General features: G+C 46.6%; 1 protein-coding gene across 5 annotated transcripts in view; it reads left to right on the forward strand.

The window, feature by feature from the left end:
• The window catches only part of SIK2 (salt inducible kinase 2), a 149,562-nt gene that overhangs the window by 124,890 nt on the left and 4,320 nt on the right, over window positions 1-20,352 (forward strand). For 2 of the 5 annotated variants that reach the window (XM_070078045.1, XM_002708396.5), the window contains 7 exons: window positions 6,492-6,656; window positions 13,857-14,085; window positions 14,857-15,141; window positions 15,285-15,448; window positions 16,006-16,113; window positions 17,419-17,510; window positions 18,399-18,968. In XM_070078045.1, the coding sequence (XP_069934146.1) occupies window positions 6,492-6,656; window positions 13,857-14,085; window positions 14,857-15,141; window positions 15,285-15,448; window positions 16,006-16,113; window positions 17,419-17,510; window positions 18,399-18,968 (1,613 nt within the window). Of the gene's footprint in view, window positions 1-6,491; window positions 6,657-13,856; window positions 14,086-14,856; window positions 15,142-15,284; window positions 15,449-16,005; window positions 16,114-17,418; window positions 17,511-17,758; window positions 18,319-18,398; window positions 20,346-20,352 lie in introns of those variants that run through there. The other 3 variants (XM_051819608.2, XM_008261586.4, XM_008261575.4) reach the window with 3 other exon arrangements.

The following is a 20,352-nucleotide window of genomic DNA, read 5'->3' on the forward strand; positions in this document are numbered from 1 at the left end:
ACCCTTGGGCCCCTGTACTCACATAGGAGACCCAGGAGAAGCTCCAGGCTCCTGGCTTTAGCCTGACCCAGTCCCAACCATTGCAGCCATTTGGGGAATGAACCAGCAGATGGAGGATCTCTCTCTCTTTCTCTCTCTTTCTCTCTCTCTCTCCTTCCCCACTCCCCCTCCCTTTCCCCTTCTCTCTGTGCATCTCTACCTTTCAAATAAGTAAATATTTTTTTAAAAAATTAAATGAATTAATCCACTTGGAAGTACAGTTATGCACACATAACAACATTCCCAACAGAAAACATAAATGAGTGTGGTCTGATATGTGTTGCCTAGTGACATGGTAGGTCTCATATGTGTTGCCTAGTGACATGGTAGTTTTGTTGTTGTTGTTGTTTTTATTTGAGAGACAGAGAGATTGAGCTCTTATCTACTGGTTTGCTCTCCAAATGCCTACAATGGCCAGACCTAGGCCAGAAACTGGGAACTCAATCCAGGCCTACCCCACGTGTAGTATGGACCTAGCTATTTGAGTCATCCCTTCTTCTCCCAGGTTCTGCATTAAAAGAAAGCTAGATTCAAGAACCTGAGCTGGTTATTGAACCCAGGTACTCTGACATGGGATGAGAGCATCCTGACTAGCAGCTTAAACTGTTGGGGCAGATGCCCACCCCAAATGTCTTCATTTGTGTAGCTTCAATCTATAATGTTCTGACTGTGAAAAAATCACCTGATGATACACGTCTCAGAACATTGTCCCTTCATTAAGCAACGTGATTATATAGTGCTATTTAAAAAGTTGGAGTGACAAGATGAAGCCATGTTGTAAAAAGCTTTGCCAAGGTGAAGAGTTACTTATAATTCAGGAAGCAACTGGAAACTACTGAAAGCTGTTCAGCAGGAAAGTGATAGCATTAGATCCATGCTTAAAGTACTTGATCTGGTAGCCTTGAGAAGGATGGGCTGGATGGGGAAGAGAAGAAATTTGGAGAGAGCTGCTAGGAGATCATTGTGGTAGTTAAGATGAGAAACACTGAAGGCTTACATCAGTAAGGTACTGGTGAAAGTGAAGAGGAGGAACCAAGTAGAAAAATCCTTCCAGAGGTAGTCTCTTCGTGAACGTAGCAGTGGTTTGGAGAGTCAGCTCAGTGTGGTGGTTAAAAACAAGGCCTCCAGCAAATTCCAGATTCTGCCATTTAAAGTTTCTTAAGGTCTTTTTCTGCCTCAATTTCCCAAGTGTCAAATGGTGATAAGAATAGAATGTTGTGACAGTATAATTAATTAATATTTTTGAAGTGCTTAGAGCAATACCTGGCCTATAATAAGTGTAGTAGTAAGTGTTGGGGAGAAAGGGACAGCAATGAGTTGAGTGACAGATGACTTCGCTCTGGATTCTGGGCCTGAGATAATAATGTGGTACTAACCGAATTGCTTAGGTAGAAGATCTGAATCCCAGCAGAAAGACTGGAGCTAAATAAGAGTGGTTTGTTGATGTGCCGTATTAGGATTCCTTCCACTTTTGTGAGTAATTGACTTTGGTCAAAGTGAAATTAAGAGCAAAGGAGTTTGGACTTTGTATTTCTTTCACAGCTTTACAAAATGTACAGGGATGCAGTAAAAATTTGCAGTGGCTTCTCCAGAACATGTTAAAAACCAAAGAAGTTAAAATCTTGATTTTGGTGTATTTTTATACACACTTCATATATTAAATAATGTGAGTATTGATATAAATGTGAGTAAAGTAATGTATTTGTACAGTTTTTGATGATTTGGATTAGAGTATCTAAGCATTTGGAATCATTCACAGTTGTAGGTATTGCTTTCAAGACAGGGAGGGAGATAAAATGAGAATCCATAAGTTGGTGTTGTAATAGCGAGGTACAGGGATGCCTCTTCCCTCTTGTAGATGCCACCAGGCAACTGGGTAGGAAGCAGGAGCGCTCCCAGTGCCACAGCAGGCTTCCCCTGCGAGTCCCTTTGTTCTTCCTAAGCATTACACCAGGGAGGGAGTGGCAAAGGGTTACATAAACAGTTGTTCCTACGCACGCGTGTATGTTATTGTACATGATATCCTTTCATATCTAGACTTTAAGCAAATTCCCTGGGATATCTCAAATTGTATTTGATTTGGCTTGGGGTTTATATGTGTGGCACAGCTTCTTATGTTTGATAACTTTATTTTTTATTACCATCGTGAGTTTCGTTTCACTTTATGCACTGACCCAAGTCGTCATAGAAACTCACTTACTATAACGTAAAATGTCTCTAATGCAAATAGAAGTCTTCAAGCTTATCTCGAGTGCCCCCTGGATGCTAAGCAATAGGCACAGGAAGAAAATACTCGCTTCCTTCAGAGATTTCACGTCCAAAGTTTTAGCATTGGACTTATTACACAGTTGACTTCACTGTTTTTATGAATATAAATGTGCTTTTAGAAGCACTTTCTCACTTTAATTCTTTTATGTTCTAATTTTTTTTAAGTGACAAATCACTTGTTACTTGATACAGCAGTAAGAAATTGAGGAAACAGGGCTGGCACTGTGGCACAGCAGGTTAAGCTGCCGTCTGCAGTGCCGGCATCCCATATGGGTGCCAGTTCGAGTCCCAGCTGCTCTACTTCTAAAGATTCAGCTCCCTGCTGGTGCACTGGGGAAGGCAGGAAAGGATGGCCTACAGGGGAGACCTGGAAGGAGTTCCTCGCTTCTGACCAGCCCAGCTCTGGCCATTGCAGCCATGTGCGGAGTGGGCCAGCAAATGGAAGATCTTTCAGTCTGTCCTTCTCTCCCTATAACTCTTTCAGATAAATAAATAAATAAATCTTTAAAAAAAAATAACTTGAGGAAACAACATAATTTATTACAAGAACCACATGAACTGTGGAGTTACACAGACCTGGAGTTCCTTATGGAGCTGAGTGACGTCAGGCACGGCAGCATCTCTTGAGCGCCTGTGTCCTACAACATAAAATGGAAATAGTCATAACTACTACATAAGATGGCTACCAAGATAAAATTAGTTAACCTGGACCACCAGTTCAGTTCAGCAGAGGACTTACATGCCAGGCACAGTCCCAGCCACTGTGGCCTCAGAGGTACCCAGGAAATAATCCCTGCCATTAAGGAGTTTGTCAACTAGTGAAAAATCACCTGTTATTATCTAGAAGACAGTAGAATCCCATCTTAGATCCATTTAGAAAATGTCATGCCTTTTTCTCATGAAATCTAACCACTTTTTTTTTTTTAAGATTTATTTATTTATTTTTAAAAGAGTTACAGAGAGCAAGAGAGAGACAGAAAGGAATCTTCCATCCACTGGTTCTTTCCCCAGATGGCCTGGCCCAAAAAGGCAGGCTGAAACCAGGAGCCAGGAACTTCTTCCAGGTCTCCCACAGGGGTTTCAGGGTCCCAAACACTTGGGCCATCTTCCACTGTTTCCCCAGGCCATAAGCAGGGAATGGATTGGAAGTGGAGCAGCCTGGACTCAAATCGGTGCCCATGTGGGATGCCGGCACTGCAGGCGGCAACTTTACCTGCTGCACCACGATGCTGGCTCCTCTAACCACTAGTTTTAACAGTTCTTCCACTCCAATTTTCCACCAGTATGTGCAGACAAAAATGAAACAATCATCCCAGTTTCTTAATTACCCACTAGAGGTTGTCTTCTACAGCTAGAGGAAAATGTATTATATGTAGGGCTGCTGTAACAAAATGCCACAGACTAGTGGCCTAAACTGTAGAAATTATTTCCTCGTAGTTCTGGAGGCTACAAAAGCAAGATCAGGGTGCCGTCAAGGTTTTCTGGAAAGTGCTGTCTTCCTGGCCTGTAGGTGGCGGCCCTCATACTGTGTCCTCACACGGCTTTTCCTCTATGTGAGTTGGAGTGAAAAAGATCTCTGGGAGCTCTTCCTCTTTTTATAAGGATACCAGCCCTAGAGAATCAGGGGATCCTTATGACGTTAAACGTTATCTTCATACAGGGTCTGTCTCCAAAAATAGTCACATTGAGGGTGAGGGCTTCAACTTAGAAATTTGGGAAGGACACATCCAGTGTGTGACAGCTATTTGCCTATTGAAACAGTAACAATTTTCCCATGGGAAGGTACATTATTTTCACTTCACTGGTTCTGGAAAACACATATTCGGAGGCAGAGATTCACAGCATAAACATATGGTCTAAACAGTGATCACAGCTTGTTGGGTATGATCATTGTTTATTGCTATTCTTGAATCTAATAATATCTGCTTACTTGGATATTAATCTATAGTTTATTTCAATAACATAGTCTCTAATCAGCTCCATAGTGCTGTCATGGCATTTGATATTTATACCCTCCCTTGTTCCAAAAAGATATGTTTAGTCCGTGCCTAAAACCTATCATCCCATTTCCTAGGAAGTGATTGTCACAACAAAACACGTTATTCCTCTGTCCTTACCAAGTTCGCAGTCAGCTGTTGTACTCCAGGTCAGATGTAAAAGTGGTCGAGGAGAATGTGCTGTGCTAATCTGGCACTGCACAGCCCTGCCATTTACAGAGCCAGAGCTAGCAAGAGGCAGGGACCGGAAGGGGTCCGCAGATTGTTGTCATGTTGGCATCTCATTTTCAGGCTATCTTCTTCAGGTGCTGTCTTAGACTATTCTTACACAAGGAGCACCGCGCTGATCCGAAGGCAGGAGCCAGGTGCTTTTCCTGGTCTCCCATGCGGGTGCAGGGCCCAAGCACTTGGGCCATCCTCCACTGCACTCCCGGGCCACAGCAGAGAGCTGGCCTGGAAGAGGGGCAGCCGGGACAGAATCCGGCGCCCCGACCGGGACTAGAACCCGGTGTGCTGGCGCCGCAAGGCGGAGGATTAGCCTAGTGAGCCGCGGTGCCGGCTCCACTGGTTCTTGAGATGGCTGCAATGACCAGGGCTGAGCCAGGCCAAGCCAGGAGCTTCATCTGGGTCTCTTACGTGTGTGCAGGAGCCCAAGCACTTGGGCCTTCTTCCACAACTTTTTCCAGGCCATTAGCAGGAAGCTGAATTGGAACTGGAACAGCTGGGACTCAAACTGATGCCCATATAGCATGCTGGCATTATAGGTGGCTGTCTAACCCACTAGGACACAAAGCTGACCCAGGGACCTGTATCTTTTTTTTTTTTTTTTTTTTTGAGAGGCAGAGACAGAGAAAGGTCTTCTATCCACTGGTTCAGTCCCCAAAAGGCCACAACGGCTGGAGCTGGACCAATCTGAAGCCAGGAGCCTGGAGCTTCTTCCAGGTCTCCCACATGGTTACAGGGGCTCAAGCATTTGGGCCATCTTCTACTGCTTTCCCAGGCCATAGCAATGAGCTAGATCAGAAGTGGAGCATCTGGGACTTGAACCAGTGCCCATATGGGATGCTGGCACTGCAGACCTGGGCTTTAACCCACTGAACCACAGCACCAGCCCTAGGAATCTGTATGTTAAGCAAAGCAATCAACCAAGACTGAAATGTGCAATCTGACTTGGACTGCAGGTATCCCAAGCTTAACCCACCATGCTATAATGCCCACACCATATGATTCAACTTCTATGAACTATCCATAGTATTTGCAAGGTACCAAGGATCACAGGGTAGAGGAGATAAACTCCAAATGATTTTTTGAAGGAAGAGTTTGTGGTGCTTGTTTACTTAGGTACTTAAAAGGAGCTATAAATAAGGGACTAAATACCATCAGGAACTTGCTATGGAAGACTGACTAGTGGAGTCTAACTTTCTCAGCCACAAGTGTCCCTTCTTCCCATGGGGCCAGCAGGCTGTGTGTCTCCTCAGGGGAAGGAGGACACCACTACCACTTCTCTTTTGTTCCTTTTCCTATATCTTTGCCAAGAAATGCATACCATCTCATACCCTTGTACCCTCCATACCCCAAAAAGGGCAGAGAGAAAGTTGAAGTACTTATACTTCAATGTGATTTGTACTGTAGTCAGTTTTGGGTGTCCGTGTATCTCTGGTTCAATTTTGAGCTCCAAAGAACAGAGACTTTTCTTTATATTTCCAAGTTGTATAATATATGAGGCACTTTAAAAACTTGGTGGAAAGCAGAATTTAAAAAGTTGATTTTGCTGTAAAAATATTTTGAAATCTGTAGTTTTTCATAATACACATTGTCCATGATCTCTTTGAAGATCCTTTGCCTATAAAGAGCCAATATATGTTTATAAATTAAAACAAAGAGCATCCCTCAATCTCTTCTAAAGACTGGCCTTCTTGCACTTTCACCTGCGTGAAAGTGGGGAACCTCATCGTGGGACAAGAATGAAATTCTGTACAACCTGTTTTAGGGTAACTAACTGCCAAGCATGCTTCAAACTGATACCTGTACTATACATATATTTCATTAGATCTTGTCTGGAATTTCTGATAAATTGCCATTTAGATTTTAATTGCCCCAGGAAGAATTATTTTATTCTAAGAACTGTATATGTTTATAGAGAAAGTATTAACATTCGCAGCGTGTCTCCTCTTGTCATATTTACAGGCTCAAACCGTGGGAATCCCAGTGAGCGTGCATTCACCGAACATGAGGCTGATGCGATCCACGCTCCTCCCACAGGCTTCCAATGTGGAGGCCTTTTCCTTTCCGGCATCCGGCTGTCAGGCGGAAGCAGCATTTATGGAAGAGGAGTGTGTCGACACGCCAAAGGTACTGACATATGGGAGACTAGGACTTGCAGGATGGCCCACAGAACTGTGGTTGGGCTGCTTGGCCTTTGTTGAGCCTCATCTTTTTCTCAAGTCACTTAAGATTGTTGTTTTTGTGAAGAATCTGAGAAAAATCTCTAGGGCCAAACTGTCATTGAGATTTATCATATGACTGTTAGTAATGTAAGTCAGACTTCCAGTGTGCTTCTTTCTCAAAAGCCTCTCTCCTTCCATATCCAGTTCCTTCTCTCTTTACATAACTAAATGCCACATAAGTGTGTGGGGTGTTTTTTTTTTTCCCCTACCAAATTACAGCTCTGAAAATGAAAAGTACACTACTGTGCTGAATTGGACTTTGTCTGTATTGTTATTATTACCTCTTTTCCGCCCAGGGTACAGCAGCTACAAAATGCTGGGCCATCTTTTTTGATCAGTTAACCGTCTTTGTCTAGTTTGCACATGCTTGAGGGGGATAAATCTGCATTGATGTACTGCATAGAATTGGCTTTTCAGATACAGAAGATGAGCTTCTCTGATTGGGTGGGTATTTGTTTAACTTTAACATGTGCTGCAGATGCCTAGCACTGAGTGATGTGCACAGAATCATTGCTGGGTAGCAAAGTGTCAGAAAAGGCTGCAGGTCTTGGCATGTGCTCAAACTCTGCTCTTACTGCCTGTGTAAACTTGGACAAGGTGACAGATGCAGTTCTCACTTGTGCAAAATGAGAATAACAATTTTATCACTGTTGTGATGATTAATTGAAATAATGTATGTAAAGTTTTGGTCCAGTTAGAGATAATTGGTAAATATTCCTTTCCTGTTGTTTTAGCCTCTTTAGGTAACAAGATGAGTCATACTTGAACTCTGCCTCACAGACTGTTGGGCTATGGTTTAGCAGAAGAAACATTATACATAGTTAAAGACAGCATATGGGGTACTTTATTAAATTGATGAGGGATAAAATATGATTGGGTTCTGAAAGAAGTATAAATCAAAGACTAGGAGGAGGCAGGGGAAGTTGCTTTTAGTTACCTGATCAGGAAGGTCTGAAGGCCAGCTGTCAGATCTGGGAACCAAGAGGTGGGTAGAACCAGGGTGAGTGGAAGCTGGGGTGGGGGATCTTCAGTGGAGGGAAAAACTTGAGGGAAATCAAATGTTAGGAAAGCCTGGGTTCATCTCAGTAAGGGCAGTGGTTTAGTTTGCCCGAGTCAAAGGGCATCTAAAGGGAAACTGTGGTATACAGGTAAACAGGGGCCAGTGTTGTGCTTGGTGGGTTAAGCTGCCACTTGTAATGCCAGCATCCCATATCTGAGTGCTGGTTTGAGTCTTAGCTACTCCACCTTCAGTCCTGTTCCCAGATAACACTCCTGGGAGAGCAGCATAGAGTGGTCCCTGCCGCCCTTGAGGGAAACCAGGATGGAGTTCTTGGCTCCTAGCCTTGGCCTAACTCAAACATGGATGTTATAGCCATTTGGGGAGTGAAGAGTGAACAAGCTGATGGAAGATATTCATATTCTCTGTGTGTGTGCGTGTGCATGTGTGTCTTGCTCTGCCTTTCAAACAAATAGTCAAAACAATAATAGTAAATCTGAACAAACTAGTTGTGAATGGCAAGCCAAGCAATTCGATCCTGCTCTCACGGTGGGGACATGTTTAAGTAGGAATGGAAACAATGTTCCACGTCTAGGAAATGACTTTGATCCATGTGTGCTTCAGAAAATTAGCTGGATGGATGCCTAGCAGGCATTCGATAGGGGAGAGACTTGTGACAAGGAAAATGGAGAGATAATGAGAGCAGTCATGGGACTGGACAGGAGGGAATGACATCAGTGACAGGTTTAGATAAAATTGATAGAATATCGGGCTCTGAAGCAAGTGAGTCCGAACAGGCAACAAGACTTTGAGCTGACTGGGAAGTGAGCGTTATTTTCAGAAACTGGGGACTCTGGAGGTTGGGCAGATTCAGAAGATGAATGATGAGTTTAGCTCGCGCAAAGCCAGGAGCCAGGCTGCCACAAGCAGTCATTCAGCCGGGTTGCTGGCCACAAGTGGTTAGTGTCCGTGCCCTGTGGACGAGACCACTTCCTGTGGACAGTCTGTTTTGTCTGCCTGTGGTTGCCTAGTATGTTAAATAACCTCATAAATTACTACTGCATTCCCACTCAGAAAATAAGACATAAATTAGGGCAACATAATTCATTTATGTCGAAGATCTAATTCCCTCAAAAAATTTAAATGTTGTCTGCTAAAGGCTTGTCTGTGAGGGCATCAGGCCTGAAACACAGATTGGGCGCTGTCTGCTGTATTATATAGGGCAAGCTATTTTTAAAGCTTGTGATTGTTACCGTAACTAGGAAACAGACGGGAAATGAATGATTTTGCGAAAGTTATAGTCAGTAGCTAGATGGTTTATTTGCATTCATGGGAAGAACAGCGCCATGCTGGAACTGGCCACCCACACTGGCAAGTGCCAGCCTGACAAGCAGCCAGGCCACAGATGACCGCTGGACTTAACTGGGGACCATGTCATTTGTGTCCCTTTTCCCTACCCACTGCCTCTTTGTTTGGGGCCCATAGATAAATGTACACAGAAAAACTGCTAGATGAGCAGCTCCTTCTTTGTTCTTACTGCTTTTTTATGTATTTATGCAATATACTCACCTGTTTTCTGAATGAATGCATCACAGCTATGTGTTTTGCTGCCCTTTTTTTTTTTTTTTTAAGATGTATTTATTTTGAAAGTTGAAGTGAGAGAGAGAGGTCTTTCATCTGCTGGTTCATTCCCTAGGTGGCTGCAATAACCGATGCTGGGCCAGGCTGAAGGCAGGAGTCAGGAACTTCATCTGGGTCTCCCACGTGGGTGGCAGGGGCCCAAACACTTGGATCATCTTCCGCTGCTTTTCCAAGGTGCACTAGCAGGGAGCTGGATCAGAAGTGGAGCAGCTGGGACTCAAACCAGTGCCCACATGGGATGCTGGGGTCTCAGGTGGAGAATTTATCAATCACACCTCATCTCTGGCCCTGCACTTTTATTTCTGAAATCTAATATTTTACAAATTGTAATTTAAAACTGAAAAAATGAAGCCAATAATAATCACACATGAAAAATTCAGAGAAGGAAAAATTTATTTATCCATAATTCCATGACCCAAATGTTATTAGAGATGTTGGCAGCCAGGTAAGCATAAAGTGTCTCAATAGGTAGTTCAGTTTTTTAGAACAAAGTTGTATTCTATTGTGTGTCATTTTGTGTCTTGCTTTACATATGATATCATGAGCATTTTCTCCATTTCTGAAATGTTCGTTCAAAGTGTGAGTCTGAGCAGCTAGCTGCCTTAACTGTTGCACCAGAATGCACCCCGCCTCACTGCTCTCCTGTTGTTGGACATCACATACTCCAGATTTTTTTCACATCTTTATATATGCTGAAGGTGCCGGCGCTGTGGCTCAGTAGGCTAATCCTCCGCCTTGTGGCACCGGCACACCAGGTTCTAGTCCTGGTCAGGGCGCAGGATTCTGTCCCATTGCCCCTCTTCCAGGCCAGCCCTCTGCTGTGGCCAGGGAGTGCAGTGGAGGATGGCCCAGGTGCTTGGGCCCTGCACCCACATGGGAGACCAGGAGAAGCACCTGGCTCCTGCCTTCGGATCAGCGTGATGCGCCGGCCGCAGCGGCCATTGGAGGGTGAACCAACAGCAAAAAGGAAGACCTTTCTCTCTGTCTCTCTCTCTCTCTGACTGCCCACTCTGCCTGTCCAAAAAAAAAAAAAAAAAAAAAAGAAAGAAAGAAGCACCGTTATATATGCTGAAGGTAAATATTCTTATCTAAATCTCTGACTCTACCTCTGATTATTTCTTTAACATAAATTTCTAGAACAGAAAATGCAGTGCTTTGCTTCTTGGCCTGGCAATTTGTTGATTTTAGTTTGCCTCAAGATGATAAAAATACTTTAAAAGGAAGTGTGGTAGTTCTCCCATGCTTTTAAAAATTTCATTATAAAGCATTCCCTTCGGTCAGATAATAATTAATTAAAATATATTACATACCTAATATTAAGAGTGCTGGTTTGGTTCTTTTTAAAAAAAAAAGATTTATTCATTTATTTGAAAGGCAGAGTTACAGAGAGGCGGAGCCGGGGGGTTGAGGGGAAGAGAGAGAGAGAGAGATGGATGTGTTTTCCATTCACTGGTTCACTCTCCAAATGGCCACAATGGCCAGAGCTGGGCCGATTTGAAGCCAAGAGCCAGGAGCTTCTTGTGGGGCCCAAGCACCTGGGCCATCTTCTACTGCTTTCCCAGGCCATAGCAGAGAGCTGGATCGGAAATGAAACAGCGGGGACTCTAAATGGCTTTATCCACTACGCAGTAGTGCTGGCCCTCAGAATGCTATTTTTTATAAATTATCTTAATCTCCCAAACAATAACTTTTTCCCATGTTACAAATGAAAGAAAGTGAGCTGGATAGAAGCATGTCTCCTAGTAAGGAATGGAGCTAAGGTTAAAGCCTGCAGCAGTTCAGGAGATGCCAGGCACTTAGGGTACAAATTCAGTGAGGCGCGTTCCTGGCCTCCGCGCTCACCGGCTGGGGGTGTGCTTTGGCCTGCTGTGTTAGTCTGTTCAGCTGCCACAACAAAGTACTGCAGCTGTGGCGTCCAGCAAGTCCAGAACCAAGGCTGAGTTGTTTCTGGGGAAGGTCTTCTCTCTGGATGGCAGGTGGCCACCTTCTCATTGTGGCTTCTGTCCTCACATGGCCGTTCCTGTGTGCCTGAGGCCGGGCTCAGTGTAAGCTCTCTGGTGTCCCTCTCTCCTGAGGGTACTACTGTCAGATAGGATCCCTGCTCTCTTAGAGACCCATCTTCAAATACAGCCACCTGGGGGGTATGGCTTCAACAGATGAATTGGAGACAGGGGAGATACAAGCATCCAGCCCATCAGTCTTCCCCAAGCCAGTTCTTGTCCTGATGGTAAACTCAGGGGCTTTCTCAGTCAGTGGTGGGGTCTCTGAAACGTTCACTCCATGGTCTCCTACAAGGGATGTGATCAATGAAGCTCAAGATAAAAACAATGTACCAGAAAATGTACCTTTCCCTCACGTTGTATTTTGAAGTGCTGTAATTTATAGTTAGCCTAGATTAGTTCCTAGAGAGAGCATAAGATCTTTTTGTAGCAGCTTAGGTCATCTAGATAGATCAGCGCAATAGGTCAGTCACAGAATGCTAGAACTGAATTTAGGCTGTTGAATCAAGTCCCTGTTAAATGGGCAGGCCAGGGTGGCCTGCTGATGGGCTGGCCCACAAAACTGAACTTAAGGCTGAAAAAGTGCACACCTGTTAACCATGCGTGGTCCCCACCCTGCTTTCCTGATCACATCAGACAGCGACATTGTCTGCCAGCTGCTGTGGATGAGAACTGAGATCCTTGCCTTCTAGCTTTCCTGGGAGGAGAGCCATTCCTCTTGTGGTCTGAATGAGGAGACATTCATTAACTGGTAACTTCAGTAAACTTATAAATTCTGGGGACAGCAGGGGATTCTGAGTGATTCAGAAAAAAAGGTGTTTTTCTCTGTTAAGGGGGAAAAAGCCTGTTTGTGTGCTGTACACTGTAGGAATGTCTGCTAAGATTTCAGCTGAGGCTGTGGGTGTAAAGATGCTCAGTAGATAATTACTTGTGACATTCTTTTCCCTGTTGCTTTATTCATTTCTAAATCTTCCCTGACTAGCCTTGGAAAACTATATTAGTCAACAGCTAAGGAATCCAGGGTAATATAACTTCTCACAAGGCCATTCTGTCCTGCAAGATAACTATAAAGTATAGCCCAAAAGGAAGAAAATGTTAGCAAGGGAAGGGCCAAGGAGAGGATCAGAATCGCAGGCCAGATCTTAAAGTTTTGTTTTCTGGTGCCTCGGGGCAGATTGGTCTTATCTGGGAAGAAAGCATTTGCCACTCCTTTAAAGACCACTCATCACTTTAAAACCTTCTCCTGCCTTAGCCACCTGATGGGAGTAATGGCTCTAGCCCCAGAACAGTTTTTATGAGTAACCATCCCCTCCCCCATGCAAACAAAGATCTGAGTCACTCATGGTTTCCTCTCCAAATAAAGGGCCTTGCGGGGCTGTCAGCTTGCTTGCCATAAGAGGAAAGTATCCTGTGTCTGGCACGGGGATGCCCGCATCACCTCTCACATGCATGAGCTTCCCCTGCTTCCCAAAGAAACAACAGCTCTACCTAGTGTACTCCAGGTGTAAGTGAGCTGAGCGTCTCGTGACTGGCTGTTCCTGAGCATCTATTCACAGGAGAAAATGCATTGACTTCCATAGGGGAATAGTTAAGGTAATGAGGTAAATAAGTGCCTCCTCGCTGGGACTTGGACCAGCCAGAAAGACTCACGATCACAGCTCCCTTCTGTGTGCTCTTGCTGCCTACTGTGCGGTGCTTTGCTGGGCAGCTGCCCTGCGGGGTGGAGTGCGGCCCGGGAGCTGCGCTAGTCCTTCTGAGTAGGAACTGTGGGTTCTGAATGTGCGGCAGAGGAGCAAGTTCTGTGCGTTGGGGCCTATTAACCTCTGCTGGAATTTGGGGCCTGTGAGTCATTGTTATTCTATAATGGAAGACTCTGGCTGTTTGCCATTTGAATTTTTTTTTCTTTCAGTCCTTTTTGTGGTATCAGTCCGTCTTCAAAGAATTCATACTTTCCATTCCTCAGGCACATAAGACCAATTAAAGATTAAATCAAATGGGCAGGTACTTACAAACATAAAAGTATGTTTAGAAGCTTCTAGTCTGTTCTGTGGTTGGATGTTAGAAGAATGTTGATGTCTGCTCTTAGCTGTGAGCCGTGTAGTTTGAAGAAAAAAACAAAAGATCCCATCCTATCCCTCTTCAATTCCCTTATTTAAAAGCTGTAACTGGTAAGCCCTGAGCTAATAGACCCCTGTCCATCTGGAAACCACTAAAAAGTTGTTTAGTGTAGTAACAGTGACTCGGTAACGAGAACCTGGGTGGCAGTGCCTATTCGGGTCCTAATGAGCTTCCTCTGCCCCTGAGTGCTGTGGTTGATTTGCCTGAACTTCTAACCTGGGTACATCTGTAATATTTTTACTTAATTTCTCATTTGCTACGAGACATGGCACTTTTTTCCTTTGTGGGTTTTCCGGGTGTGTCAGCAGAGCCGCAGCTGATGGCTTCCTCTCACACCCCTGACATACAGGTGAACGGCTGTCTGCTTGACCCCGTGCCTCCCGTCCTGGTGAGGAAGGGATGCCAGTCACTGCCCAGCAATGTGATGGAGACCTCCATCGACGAAGGGCTGGAGACAGAAGGAGAGGCTGAAGAAGACCCCGGCCATGCCTTTGAAGCATTTCAGTCTACACGCAGCGGGCAGAGACGACACACGCTGTCAGAAGTGACCAATCAGCTGGTGGTGTTGCCTGGGACAGGTATGACCGCAGAGGTGCACCAGGCTAAGCTTCAGTGTAAGGCCGCCACAAAACACACCCTACACCAGAGTAAGGGGAAGGGTTTATTGGTGGGGGAAACCCGACAGACCGGAAGGAAGGAGTAAAGAAGGAAAAGAGAGCGAAAGAAAGACAGGGAGAGAGAGCCATGTGTTCAGGAACAGGTTCTGTTACACCTTTGCCAGGGGGTGGGCAGGGAAGTAGAAGCAGCGAATCCCATTAGGGTAGGGGTGGAGCTGACACCTGTGGTTGGGCCATGTGACCACCTGGCTTCCAGCCATGGCGGCGGGGGCTAGAGCCTAGGATGGTGTCAGGGTGCAGATTGCGCCGTAGATAAGACTGTGCCATTTTACCAACACACAGCACTATCTCGTACTCCAGGCACCACGGAGTGGGGATGATCCCGGCAGTGCCCAGACTTTAGTCTGTGGCTCCCCTTACGGAGCAGCTTCAGCAGGCTCCAAGACAAGGCCTGCTCAGCAGCCACAGACGGAAATGAAATGTCTCTGAGTCCCACGTAACTCCTAGGAGTCATCCGAGTGGCGTGTGATTCATCAGGGATTCTGGCTCTTTGGGAGCAGAGATCTTATGGGTGCAGCTTCTAGAATGTTTCCCCCACAGAATCTCAAGATGATTAAACGGTTCTAAAAAGACGTCTGCTGTGAATTGAAGGACATGTGGCTGTCTTGGGGCGCTTGTGCCCTGTTCAGATGCTGCTGCTGTTGGTTTCATGTGCTTTGTTTTCTCTAAAAGGGAAAATCTTCTCCGTGAGTGACAACCCCTCCCTTGACAGCGTGGACTCGGAGTATGATATGGGGTCTGTTCAGAGGGACCTGAACTTTCTGGAGGACAACCCTTCCCTGAAGGACATCATGTTAGCCAATCAGCCCTCAGCCCGTATGCCGTCTCCCTTCATCAGCCTGAGGCCCACCAACCCGGCCATGCAAGCCCTGAGTGCCCAGAAGCGAGAGGCCCACAACAGGTCGCCAGTGAGCTTCAGGGAGGGCCGCCGGGCGTCAGACACCTCCCTCACTCAAGGTGACAGCTTTCTCCCCGGCCTTTCAAGCCCTGAATGTCACAGGACTGTGGGAGGGGGGAGGGGGCAGTTGTCACCTCGTCAAAGTGAGCACCAACAGGCCTTGTGTTTTATCTGAACTGCTGGTCTTTGTACTGTCTTTCAGGAATTGTAGCATTTAGACAGCATCTTCAGAATCTGGCTAGAACCAAAGGAATTCTAGAACTGAACAAAGTGCAGTTGCTGTATGAACACATGGGACCAGAGACAGACCCGAGCTTGGCCTCAGCCACGCCTCAGCTCCAGGACCTGGCCAGCAGCTGCCCTCAGGTGGGTGTCCCGAGCTCTTCCCACGATGGCTCGGAGAGGAGAGCGTGAGCGTGCACTGTGTTCACGCAGAGCGCTCCCTGCCGTCTTGGGCAGGCAGGTGCTTCTGGGAAACCCACACCAGAAAGCTTTCCTTGTTGCCACCACCTGCCACTGACACAGCCAGCCAGGCTCCTCCAAGTGTCCACTAGAGGCCCAGACACCCGCCAGCCAGCCGTATGTGGGTGACTCATAGTCTCCCTTGAACTCCCCTGCACCACCCACACCCACACAAAAGAATCCACGTCAGTCACCCAAAGGAGAAGCTTCTTGCCACTACTTGTGATGTGATTTGTCACATTATTATTCATGCTAAAAATACAGTAAGCAGTGCTATTTTTCCAATCCTTTTTATTTGGGGTCTGTTTTTAGTGCATCAGGGATATTGTAGTAGTCAAGACTTGGAGTGTTATGTCTCACAGTTAGGATTTCTCTTGGACACTGCAGAAGCACTTACACTGAGCATGGGAACATTTTGCACGTGGCGAGTTAAGCACAGGTGTCACCCTCTTGCTTCTCAGGAGGACGGTCCTCAGCAGCAGGAAAGCGTGCCGCCGCTGCCTCCCAGTGTGCATCAGCTTTCCCAGCGGCAAAGCCTGGAGACCCAGTACCTGCCGCACAGACTCCAGGTGGGACCCTCCCCCTTGTTGCTCGGCTCACTTTGTTCATCCAGCACCTGCTTCTGCACGGCCGAAACCTGCTTGGCCTGGCAGGCCTGGCATTTAGTTAGGGTGGCTCTTTCCCTCTGTGTAGGCAGGTAGGTTTGACTCGGCACTTCTAGAAACATGTTAGGGTCTGTGCCGGCAGTGGGAAAGCATTTGTCCTCAGGCCCTGGGAGACACTGAGTGGTAAGAATGGGAGACCTGGCTTCTTTGTTAAGATTTATTTATTTGCGAGGCAGAGTTACAGAAAGAGAGAATCTTCCATCCACTGGTTCACTTCCCAGATGGCCACAATGACCAGAGCTGGGCCCATCAGAAGCCAAGAGCCAGGAGCTTCTTCCGGGTCTCCCACGTGGGTGCAGGAACCCAAGCACTTGGGCCATCTTCCACAGCCTTCCCAGGCCATTACAGGGAGCTTGATGCAGAAGTGGAGCAGCCAGTACTCAAACTGCCACCCATATTGGATGCCAGTGTTGCAGGCAGAGGCTTAACCTACTACACCACAGCACCAGCCCCCTAAACAAACTCTTAATGAATAATATAGAAATCAAAATCTCATAACCACAAAGTTTTGAGTCCTCTACACTGGAGCATGAACATCTTTAAAGATATATAACACACACAGATCCCATAAAGAATTCATCATGCATTCAGCAGGTGCCAGGGCCTTGTTACCAAATTTAACTCTACTTTTCTCTCTCTCTCTCTCTTTTTTTTTTTTTTTTTTTTTTTAACAGATAGAGTTTAGTGAGAGAGAGAGACAGAGACAGAGAAAAAGGTCTTCCTTCCATTGGTTCACTCCCCAAATGGCCGCTATGGCCAGAGCTACGCCGATCCGAAGCCAGGAGCCAGGTGCTTCTTCTCGGTCTCCCATGCGGGTGCAGGAGCCCAAGCACTTGGGCCATCCTCCGCTGCCCTCCCGGGCCACAGCAGAGAGCTGGACCAGAAGAGGAGCAACCAGGACTAGAACCCAGAGCCCATATGGGATGCCAGCACCACAGGCAGAGGATTAGCCAAGTGAGCCATGGCACCGGCCCCTCTCACACAATCCGAGGAGTTTCAGAAGTGGAAAACTAGTGTGCTAGATCTGAGGCAGCCCACACCTGCTGGCCCGGCCCTCTCCCAGGGTCTTGATGGGCAGGTGCCAGTCTCTTCATCCCGTATGGGCTCTGGAGGGCACAATTGGATTCACAGTCCAGGCAGAAGCAGTCTGATGACTGAGTGTTCATGACAGCATGTTGTCACGATTGTGTTGTTTCTCCGCTCTTCCAGAAGCCCGGCCTCCTGTCAAAGGCTCAGAACACCTGTCCGCTTTATTGTAAAGAACCACCACGGAGCCTTGAACAGCAGCTGCAGGAACACAGGTGAGAGGGCCTCTGGCCGAAAAAGTCGCTTCCTTTTGTGGAAGCTTGGAGACTGCTGCATGTGTTATCCTTTGCCCCTCGTGCTTACATCCACCCGGAAAGCAGGCTTTGATGCCAGGCCCACAGGCTTCTCAAGCGTGATTGCTGTGAGGATATTCTGGGTCCATGGAGTTTGGGCTCGTCAGGTGTAAATGGCCTTAAAATGTGCATTGATTTCCTTTTCTTCCATCGGTTCCTCTTTGGGATAGGACCAGACCTGAGCGGTCAGAAGCAGTGGCCTCAGGCAATTTAAGTCAGACCACAGAGAACGTCCCCAGGCCTCACCTGAAGCAGCTTGGCCAAGACAGAATTCCCCGAATCCATCGACCTGCAGAGGTCTAGGCCTCATCGCCTGACCACTGCCCACCATGGGTGGGAAATCAGCCTCTAACTTTATGCGGAAAAAAAGTCTTAGAGAAAATGCCTTTGTGCTCAGGTTAGCACTGAGGGGTCAGTCAGAACCAGAGGGAACAAAACATGAGATGAAGTTTAAGAAACCCAGTCTGACTGGTTCCTACTCCCGCTCACCCTTTCCTTTCATGGGAAGGAGAGGAGTGGGGCCTGAAGGTGCCCGGCTTGCATTCACGGGAGCATTTCAAAAACAGCTTGGTTTGGGAAAAAACAGTTAGGTTTATTTGGGCATAAACATTTTTGAGATTCATGCATGTTTGTTTCATAATACAAATTTTCCATGAAGTTTTTGAAGGCTTTTTGTATGGATGGATTTCAGATACTTTTTGCACTAAAATAAATTTGCTGTTTAATTCCATTTTTCCATGAAGTTTTGGAAGTCCCTGTGTATGTTCAAACTGCCGTCATGTGACTCTTCCTTCTGATGTGTCACTTTAGGCTCCAGCAGAAACGGCTCTTCCTCCAGAAGCAGTCTCAGCTGCAGGCATATTTTAATCAGATGCAGATAGCAGAGAGATCCTACCCACAGCCAAGTCAGCAGCTGCCCCTGCCCCACCAGGAGACTCCGCCACCATCCCAGCAGCCCCCACCGTTCAGCCTGACCCAGCCCCTGAGTCCCGTCCTGGAGCCTTCTTCCGAGCAAATGCAATACAGCCCTTTTCTCAGCCAGTACCAGGAGATGCAGCTGCAGCCCTTGCCCTCCACGCCACAGCCACCACCTCCGCCACCGCCACCGCCACCACAACAGCCAGGAGCTGCTACAGCGCCCTTACAGTTCTCCTATCAGACTTGCGAGCTGCCCAGTGCTGCTGCTCCTGTGCCAGACTACCCCGCTGCCTGTCAGTATCCCGTGGACGGGGCCCAACAGAGCAGCCTCCCAGGGACAGACTGTCCCAGGAGCTCTGGACTGCAAGAGAATCCCTCCAGCTACGACCCCCTAGCCCTCTCTGAGTTACCGGGACTCTTTGATTGTGAAATGCTGGACGCTGTGGATCCACAACACAATGGGTATGTCCTGGTGAATTAATCTCAGCCCAGGAAGTGAGGTGGGTCCAGTGAAGGAAGACTGTGTGTTTCTATTTTTATTCCAGCCTTTTAAATGTAAAGCTTATTTTCTTGCCCTCTCCCTAATGGGGAAAAATCAAGTCACCCAACTGGAAACAGAGGGCCTGGCTGGGGTGGGTGTTGCTTCCTCCTGGCTCTGTCCCGCCACAGTTTTCTGCGGCAGGTGCTGGAACCTAGTTGTAGGCTGCAGCTCATGCCCTTAGGTCAAGTGGAGCAAGATCTTGAGGGAGGTACCAACAGATGTTTTTATGAGATGACAACATTCAGATCTAGGTTTTATGCAGAATTATGCCTGTTCATTCTTGAGGGAAACCCTGGTCAAAGCAAGAAAAAGATGTGCTATTGCATTTATAAATAGGGCAAATAAAAAGGCAATATATTTTCACTGAAGCCAAGCAACAAACATACTGCTTCAAGGCAAATCAAGAATACATAATGGAATTTGATGTGCAGGAAATAAAGGAAAGCTGTATTTTGTCATCTTAAGTTCTTAGCTGCTAATGCAAGTTGTCCCCAAGGCCATCACAAAGCAGTGGAGTATCAGCTCTGTTTCCGGGACCACTAACAGCTGGTGCTGACCCCTGAGCCGGGCAGTCGTTTCCTTTGGGAAGCAGGTGACACACCTCTTCAGAAGAGGCCGCTGGGTTACACTGAGGACTACAGAGATGTCAGGAGAGCCACTGCAGTGGGGGCCGAGGCGAGGAGAGTACCCGCCCTGGGCCAGGGCAGGCGGGCTGCTCCTGCAGTCTCTTGTGGAGACTTCTGGCTTGGGCCAGTTGGTCTCCAGAGGATCCCTGGTCTCTCTGCAGTGTAATAACTCCTTTGACTTTACACCTTATGTTGCTAATAGTTTCCTGAGCTTTGTATATTTGGACAGTTTCATATAGGGCTTAGAAACCATAATGACACAAAAATGACCTTTGATGTCCCATGTGAAGTGGTAGTGCTGTGCCTTTCTCCCGGAGATCATGCTTTAATTCTTTCTTTTCTGTAGAAACCCGGTTTTGCATTTATGTCAAGGCTAAATCCAAAGTCACTTCAGAGTTTGTTTTCCACCATGTGGGAATCAGCATTAATTTCCTTAAAATCTTGACTTGTAATGAAATGTTCAAGTATTCACAGCAATATTCAGAGAACCACAGATGTGTTAACCGTTTAAGCAGATCATCTGCCAAACCCCTGACATTATTAGTAGAACCCAGCCCTTAGTCCATTCATCATAGGAAGTGAAAACTAGATGCTCCAGCTAATTTCCTGTATACCTAGAAGTAATGAGTCATCTGTCACGCGGAGACTAAAACCCAGGTGTTACAAATCCAGTATTATT

This window comes from Oryctolagus cuniculus, chromosome 1, assembly GCF_964237555.1.
Source record: "Oryctolagus cuniculus chromosome 1, mOryCun1.1, whole genome shotgun sequence".
NCBI classification, from domain to species: Eukaryota; Metazoa; Chordata; class Mammalia; order Lagomorpha; family Leporidae; genus Oryctolagus; species Oryctolagus cuniculus.